General features: G+C 37.5%; 1 protein-coding gene across 2 annotated transcripts in view; it reads left to right on the top strand.

Annotated features, from left to right (window-relative positions):
* Nucleotides 1-3,388, top strand: part of LOC122446422 (cytochrome P450 2C19-like) — a 38,753-nt gene extending 35,365 nt beyond the window's left edge. For both annotated transcript variants that reach the window (XM_043476639.1, XM_043476640.1), the window contains exon 9: nucleotides 2,864-3,388. In XM_043476639.1, the coding sequence (XP_043332574.1) occupies nucleotides 2,864-3,045 (182 nt within the window). In that variant the 3' untranslated portion in view covers nucleotides 3,046-3,388. The remainder of the gene's footprint in view (nucleotides 1-2,863) is intronic.
* Nucleotides 3,389-9,000: the final 5,612 nt, after the last annotated feature.

Raw genomic sequence — 9,000 nt, 5'->3', positions numbered from 1 at the left:
AAAGCAGGAATAGAAGGAACATACCTCAACATAATAAAAGCTATATATGACAAACCCACAGCAAGCATCACCCTCAATGGTGAAAAATTGAAAGCATTTCCCCTGAAATCAGGAACAAGACAAGGGTGCCCACTCTCACCACTACTGTTCAACATAGTGTTGGAAGTTTTGGCCACAGCAATCAGAGCAGAAAAAGAAGTAAAAGGAATCCAGATAGGAAAAGAAGAAGTGAAACTCTCTCTGTTTGCAGATGACATGATCCTCTACATAGAAAACCCTAAAAACTCTACCAGAAAATTACTAGAGCTAATCAATGAATATAGTAAAGTTGCAGGATATAAAATTAACACACAGAAATCACTTGCATTCCTATATACTAACAATGAAAAACAGAAGCAGAAATTAAGAAAACAATTACATTTCACCATTTGCAACTAAGAAGAATTAAAATACTTAGGAGTATAGTCTACCTAAAGAAACAAAAGACCGATACATAGGAAAACTATAAAACACTGATTGAAAGAAATTCAAAGAAGACACCAAACAGATGGACGAAAACATACCGTGTTTTCATGGATTGGAAGAATCAATATTGTGAAAATGGCTATTCTACCCAAAGCAATCTATAGATTCAATGCAATCCCTATCAAGCTACCAACGGTAGTTTTCACAGAACTAGACCAAAGAATTTCACAATTTGTATGGAAATACAAAAAACCTCGAATAGCCAAAGTAATCTTGAGAAAGAAGAATGGAACCGGAGGAATCAACCTGCCTGACTTCAGACTCTACTACAAAGCCACAGTCATCAAGACAGTATGGTACTGGCACAAAGACAGAAATATAGATCAATGGAACAGCATAGAAAGCCCAGAGATAAATCCACGAACTTAGGGACACCATTATCTTTGACAAAGGAGGCAAGGATATACAATGGAAAAAAGACAACCTCTTTAACAAGTGGTGCTGGGAAAACTGGTCAACCACTTGTAAAGAATGAAACTAGAACACTTTCTAACACCATACACAAAAATAAACTCAAAATGGATTAAAGATCTAAATGTAAGACCAGAAACTATAAAACTCCTAGAGGAGAACATAGGCAAAACAATCTCTGACATAAATCACAGCAAGATCCTCTATAACCCACCTCCCAGAATATTGGAAATAAAAGCAAAACTAAACAAATTGGACTAATGAAACTTAAAAGCTTTTGACTACAAAGGGAAACTATAAAGTTAAGGTGAAAAGACAGCCCTTCAGATTGGGAGAGAAATTAATAGCAAATGAAAGGCAACAAAGGATTAATCTCAAAAATAACAAGCAATCCTGGGAAGCTCAATACCAGAAAAATAAATGACCCAATCAAAAAATGGGCCAAAGAACTAAACAGACATTTCTCCAAAGAAGACATACAGATGGCTAACAAACATATGGCAAGATGCTCAACATCACTCATTATCAGAGAAATGCAAATCAAAACCAAAATGAGGTACCATTACACGCCAGTCAGGATGGCTGCTATCCAAAAGTCTACAAGCAATAAATTGCTGGAGAGGGTGTGGAGAAAAGGGAACCCTCTTACACTGTTGGTGGGAATGCAAACTAGTACAGCCGCTATGGAAAACAGTGTGGAGATTTCTTAAAAAACTGGAAATAGAACTGCCATATGACCGAGCAATCCCACTCCTGGGCATACACACTGAGGAAACCAGATCTGAAGAGACACGTGCACCCCAATGTTCATCGCAGCACTGTTTATAATAGCCAGGACATAGAAGCAACCATAGATTGCCCCATCAGAGATGAATGGATAAGGAAGCTGTAGGGTACATATTACACCATGGAATATTACTCAGCCGTTAAAAAGAATTCATTTGAACCAGTCCTAATGAGATGGATGAAACTGGAGCCCCTTATACAGAGTGAAGTAAGCCAGAAAGATAAAGAACATTACAGCATACTAACACGTATATATGGAATTTAGAAAGATGGTAAAGATAACCCTATATGCAAAACAGAAAAAGAGACACAGAAATACAAAACAGACTTTTGGACTCTGTGGGAGAATGTGAGGGTGGGATATTTCAAAAGAACAGCATGTATACTATCTATGGTGAAACAGATCACCAGCCCAGGTGGGATGCATGAGACAAGTGCTCGGGCCTAGTGCACTGGGAAGACCTAGAGGAATCGGGTGGAGAGGGAGGTGGGAGGGGGGATCGGGATGGGGAATACGTGTAAATCTATCGCTGATTCATATCAATGTATGACAAAACCACTGAAATGTTGTGAAGTAATTAGCCTCCAACTAATTTTTAAAAAAAATAAAAAAATAAAATGCATTAGCACAAGGTTATATAAGAAAGCAAAAGGAAGCAAATGAAGACTTAATGGCAAATTAAATATAGTAATTTAAGCAGAAATCATAATTGATAGTGCCAGAGAATGCTTCTTACCACACAAGACAGTTAAATAAAGGGATTTAATATGTTGGAAAAAAAAAAAAAAAGAAACATGTGGGACTACTAGGCTAAGATCAGAAAATACAGCCAGGATATATGACTTTCCAGAAAAATATAGATAAAAACTTGAAAATATGAAATTGTGGTTATAATATGTGAATAATTTAATGAAGTGTTTGGAATAGTCAGTAAATATTTGTTGAAAGAGTAATATTTGCTATGGTAAGATGTCAGATGGATAGCATATGTGTCCACCCTTTGTCCATCAGTCTCCCTAGTCATCCTGCCTTCCATCCATTCATTCAAGCATTCATCAAATGGCTACTACATAATCTCTTTCTTACTGTCAGAAAGACAGAATGCAAGGAATATTTACTCTCTGTGTTTGTTATTTTCAGGAAAACGTGTTTGTTTGGGAGAGGGCCTGGCCCGCGTGGAGCTGTTTTTATTTCAGCCCACAATTTTACAAAAATTTACCTTGAAATCTGTGGTTGACCCAAAGGACCTCGACATCACCCCAGTTGTCAATGGGTTAGCTTCTGTGCCACCTTTCTACCGGCTCTGTTTCATTCCTGTGTAAGGAATGTTAGATCATCTGGCTTCTTCACTGATGTTGTCTTCAACTCCCTCTCATCTGCAGCATTGTTCACCTGCTTCCCCTCATCTTTCCTGAGAGTGCCTGCTCTGACCTCTCTTCATTCATTGTGCAATTTCACTGCAGAAATGTATCTGCTCTTCTTAATACTCTGTAACATCTGTATTGGCTTCCAGATAATGCACATAATTATCTGATGTTGAGTAGTTCCACATGCATAGGACTATATACTCCATCAAAATAAAACAAGATTATTACTCTCTGTACAACACAGAGCTATTTCTGCTATGCCTGTTCCTAATAAAACACATAACTTGGTAAGCCAGAACCAAGCTTTCCTTCTTTTGTGCATATTGCAGATAAGGGAGGAAAGAAAAAAAGGCAAAGGTGTCACATGGTCCTCATATGCCCAGAGAAGGACAGAGGGAATGAGAGTAGAAAAACTCCCTTAGGTGCATGTTACCATGAGTTACTTGAGGTTTGGACTTGAAAGTGAAAGAAATTGTTTTCAGGAGCATCTTCATCCTGTAGGGATTATGGAGATCACTGTTAATTGTTGTTTAGTTGCCCAGTAATGTCTGACTCTTTGCAACTCCATGGGCTGTGGCCCATGTGCCTCTTTCTCCATGGGATATAATATCTCAGCCATGAATACTGAAGTGGGTTGCCATTTCCTTCTCCAAGGGTTCTTCCCCACCCAGGGACTGAATCCGGGTATCCTGCATTGGCAGGCAGATTCTTTACTGCCATGACACAAGGGAAGCTCAAAGTCAAAGTAAGCCAGGAAAACTACAATTGAAAATCAGAATAGAAATCAATAAGATTGTATAAAGGAAATCACTGAATAGAATCAATGAAACCAATGCAGTTCTTTGAAAATTTGAACAGAATTGATAAATCTGTAGCTAGGCTACCCTCAAAAATGCGTTGGACATGAGTTTGAGTAGGTTCTGGGAGTTGGTGATGGACAGGGAAGCCTGGCGTGCTGCAGTCCATGGGATCACAAAGAGGTGGGCCCGACTGAGTGACTGAACTGAACTGAACTGAACCCTCAAAAAAGCTATAAGACAGAAATTACACAACTTATCCTTGAAATGGGGAGTCATCTCTTTGATGCCATGGACATTAAAAGGATAATGTAAGAGTATTCTGAATGATTCTATGTCCACCAATTTGATGATTTAATTGAAATGGGTCTATTTCTTAAGTACACAGTCTGACAAAATGTACACAAGGAATAATATCAGTAACATGGCATTATAGGAAGTGCTAAACTACACTTTCCCCTGTGGGCATATTGATTCAAAACAACATTAATAAGTTCTCTTTGTAAAATAACAATTTGGAAACTAGTGGAAAGATTTCTGTACCCTTAGTGAGTTGTGAATTCAGCTACATCAAAGCCAGAAAGAAAAACAAGGACAGAGTCTCACAAATTCAACAGCAAATTAGAAGGACTATACATCATAGCTATTCAGGATTTATCCCTGTCACACAGGACTGCTTCAACATACAAAATTCAAACAATGTGATATGCAACATTACCACAACAAAGAATAAAAATCACATGATTTTCTCAACAGATGTAGTAAAAGCATTTGACAGCATTCAACAAGCATTCATTACAAAAAACTCAACAGACTAGGAATAATAAACCGATATGAAAACCAGTACTTAGAATCATAGATTTCAAAAAGTTGAAAGCTCTTTCTCCAAGCTCTGGTGCAAGGAAGGAAATCCACTCTCACCACTGATACGCATATTAGAAATTGTAGTTAGAGAAATTAGAAAAAGAAGTAAAAGGCATTCAAATCAGAAGGAAGAGCTAATATTATATCTGTTCACAGATGACATGACCTTGTATGAAGAAAATTCTTAAAGATTCCATAATAAAATCATGTAAGAACTAATAAATGAAATAATTCAGTAAATTTGCAGAACATAAGGTAATCAATATGCAAAAAATCAGTTGCTTCTCTATATACTAATAATAACCTATGTGTTAACTAGGAATACAATAACATCTGTAGTAGCAAGGAAAATATCAAAAAGTTAATAACTTGACTAAGGAAATGAAAGCTTGTACACCAAGCCATGCAAAACATTGCTGAAAGAACTTTTAAAAGAAACAAAGAAATGGAAAGATAGTCCATGTTCATAGGTTGGAAGAATGAATATTGTTAAAGTGTCCATACTACCCAAAGCCATCTAATATTCCATGTAGTATGCATCAAAACCATAATGACATTTTATACAAAAGTAGAAATAACCTTAAAATTCATGTGGAACCACAAGGCTCCAAATAGCCAAAGCACTCTTGCAAAAGAAGGACAAAGCTGGAGGCAACACACTTCCTGATTTTAAATATATTTAAAAAGTAATTAAACAGTATTATACTAACTTAAAAATAGACACAGAGCAATATAACAGTATAGAGAGCCCAAAAATGAATCCAAGTTTACAGAGTCATGTGATCATCATCTAGTATGCTAAGACTACCCAGTGGGGAAAGAACAGTCTCTTCTACAAATAATGCAGGAAAAATAGATACTCATGTGCAAAAGAATAAAATTGGACCCTTATTTTACACCAGAGAGAAAAGTCAACTAGAAAGACTAAATATAAGACCTGAAACTATAAAACTTTTAGAAGATAACACAGTGTATGATCTCCATGACATTGATTCTGACAATGATTTCATGCTTATGACACTAAAAGCACAGGCAGCAAAAACAATCTTAGGCAAGTGGGACAAAAAAAAAAAAAAATCTACACAGAAAGCAAAAACAGTCAAAAAGGTTAAAAGACAACATACAGAACAGGAGAAAAATATCTGCAAATCATATCTGATAAAGGGTTAATCTCCAAAATAAATAGAACTCTTAAAACTCAATAGAAAAAGTTAGAAAACCTATTAACCCAATTTAAATATGGGCAAAGGCCTAGATGAGCCATATCCCTAAAGAAAAACAAGAATGGCAAGCAGGTGTATGATAAAGTGCTCAACATCAGTAATCTTCAGAGAATGCAAATCAAAACCACAATGAGATAGCTCCTTACATCTGTTAGGCTGAATATTATAAGAAAGAAAAAAGTGTTGGCAAGGATATGAAGAAATTGAAATCCTTATATATCATTGGTGAAAAGACAAAATGAACAGCTTCTATGGAAAACAGAAGAGAGGTAAATAAAAAACTAAAAATAGAATTACCACATGACCCAGCAATCCCATTTTGGGCTATTTAATAAAAGAAGTGAAATGATGATGCTAAGACGATATTACACACCCATGTTCAAGTTGGCATTATTCACTCTAGACAAATGTGGAAAAACCTCAATGTCCATTAGTGGATGGATGGGAGAAATGTGGTATTTAATAAATCAATGTGTATGCAAAGCTGAAATAGACTCACAAACATACTAGAGAAACTAGTGGTTTCCAAAGGGAACAGGGAAGTAGGCATGGATAAATTGTTAGTTGGGGTTAAGAGATATAAACTACTATGTATACAATATGTAAGCAACAAGAATATATTCTGTGGGCCTTCCTGGTGGCTCAGCGGTAAAAAGCTGACTGCAATGCAGGAGAAATGGGTTGGATCCTCGGGTGGGGACTATCCACTGGAGAAGGAAATGGCAACCCACTCCAATATTCTTGCCTGAAAAATAACATGAACAGAAGAGCCTGGCAAGCTACAATCTCTAGGCTGTAGCCTTGGACATGACTTGGCAACTACACAACAACCATAATAGAATGCATGACACAAGTGGTTAAGCATTATTAAACCATGGTCTTTGGTTGATACTGCTGTGTCAGAGTTGGTTCATTTAAACAAATGCACCACACTGGTGAGGGTTATAGATAGAAAAGGCTTTGTGTATATGGGGTGAGATATGTGGGAACTGAATTCACATTGCCCAGTTTGTGTGAACCTAGAACTTCTTCAGAAACAACTTATTATTTAAAAGAAAAATATCCAGCTCTATTCCACAACTCTCGCCAAAGCAAGGTGCATTCCTCTCTGGTTGTGGAGGCTTTAATGCTGATTCCCTCCTTGTCATTTGGACATCAATAGGAGTTCCATTTGATGTGCGTTACCACTAAACTGAGAGTCAAAAATGCTTAATTCTCAGATAAAATCTTATACTGATGAATTGGTAACAGTTAAACTCACTAAGACATATATTGTTCACTTGAAAAAATAAAGGTCAGATTAGTTGATCTCAGATTTCCAATTATTTGTCATTCTTTCATTCCATATAAAGAAGAGCCTTTCAGAAATTATAGCAGGAAGAACGAGGTACAGAGCAAGACACTCCTTACTCAAGGAATAAAATAGTTGCTAAAGACGCGTGAATGAGCTTATTTTATTCAGAATAAACTGCTGCAGTTCTATTAGAGTGAGAGGCAAATGAGTTGTTCATTGTTGTTCAGTTGCTAAGTCTCTTATAACTAATTGCGACCCTATGGACTGCAGCATGCCAGGCTTTGCTGTCCTTCACTATCTCCTGGAGTTTGAACAAACTCATGTCCATTGAGTCAATGATGCCATCCAAGCACTTCACCCTCTGTTGCCCACTTCTTCCCCTGACCTCAAGCTTTCCCAGCATCAGGGATTTTTCCAATGAGTTGGCTCTTCCCATCTGGTGGCCAAAGTATTGGAGCTTCAGCTTCAGCATCTGTCCTTCCAATGAATAGTCAGGGTTGATTTCTTTGGGATTGACTGGTTTGATCTCCTTGCAGTCCAAGGGACTCTAAGAGTCTTATCCAGCACCACAGTTTGAAAGCATCAATTATTTGGCACTCAGACTTCTTTATGGTCCAACTTTCACATCCGTACATGACTAAGGGGGAAACTGTAGCTATGACTAGACAGACCTTTTTACAGAAGTGATGTCTCTGCTTTTTAATGTGCAGTCTAGTTTTGTCATAGCTTTCCGTCCAAGGAGCAAGCATCTTTTCATTTTATGACTGGAGTCACCATCCACATTGACTGTGGAGCCCAAGAAAATATTATCTGCCACTGTTTCCAATTTTCCCCCCTCTATTTGCCATGAAGTGATGGGATTGGATTCTATGATCTTAGCTTTTTGAATGTTGAATTTTAAACCAGTCTCTCCACTCTTCTCTTTCACCCTCATCTAGAGACCCTAGTTTTTCTTTACTTTCTGCCATTAGAGCAGTATCATCTGCGTATCTGAGGCTGTTGATATTTCTACTTGCAATCTTGATTCCAGCTTGTGATTTCATCAAGTCAGGTATTTCATATGATGTCCTCAGCATAGGCGTTAAATAAGCAGGGTGACAATGTACAGCATTGACATATTCCTTTCCCAGTTTTGAAAATATAGCAGTAATGTACTTTGTGAGTATACTTTATGGAAAGTGAGATACATGACAGCAATGCTATTAGTAAGGGGAGAGAGACCTTAGATATACTTTGTTACAAGGTACTTGTACTTCATATGAAATAGTACTGGATTATTTTAAAATGGACTTGTATTAATTGTAATTGAGAACTCTAGGGAAACCATCAAAAAGAAGTAATAAACAGGTATAAGTAATAAGAAAATTAAGAAGGTGAGAGATGTCAGCAGCATGGTGGCTTCAAATGTTCCTCCTTTCTCTTCCCTCTTTATCAACAACCAGTTAGAGATCTTTCCTGGCAAAGGTCCGTTTGTGTGTGCATGTGTGCTAAGTCTCTTCAGTCGTGTCAGACTCTGTTCAACCCTGTGGACTATAGCTCACCAGGCTCCTGGTGTACATGTGTTCCCCATCTTGACACTTCCTCCCACCTGCCTCCCCATCCCATACCTCTGGGTCATCCCAGTACACCAGCCCTGAGCACCCTGCCTCAAGCATCGAACCTGGACTGGTAATATATTTCACATATGATAATATACGTGTCTCAATGCTATTCTCTCAAATCATCCCACCCT

The sequence above is a fragment of the Cervus canadensis genome, chromosome 8 (assembly GCF_019320065.1).
Source record: "Cervus canadensis isolate Bull #8, Minnesota chromosome 8, ASM1932006v1, whole genome shotgun sequence".
Taxonomy (NCBI): domain Eukaryota; kingdom Metazoa; phylum Chordata; class Mammalia; order Artiodactyla; family Cervidae; genus Cervus; species Cervus canadensis.
The sequence above is the reverse complement of the archived record's forward strand: the minus strand, read 5'-3'. Positions and strand labels throughout refer to the sequence as shown.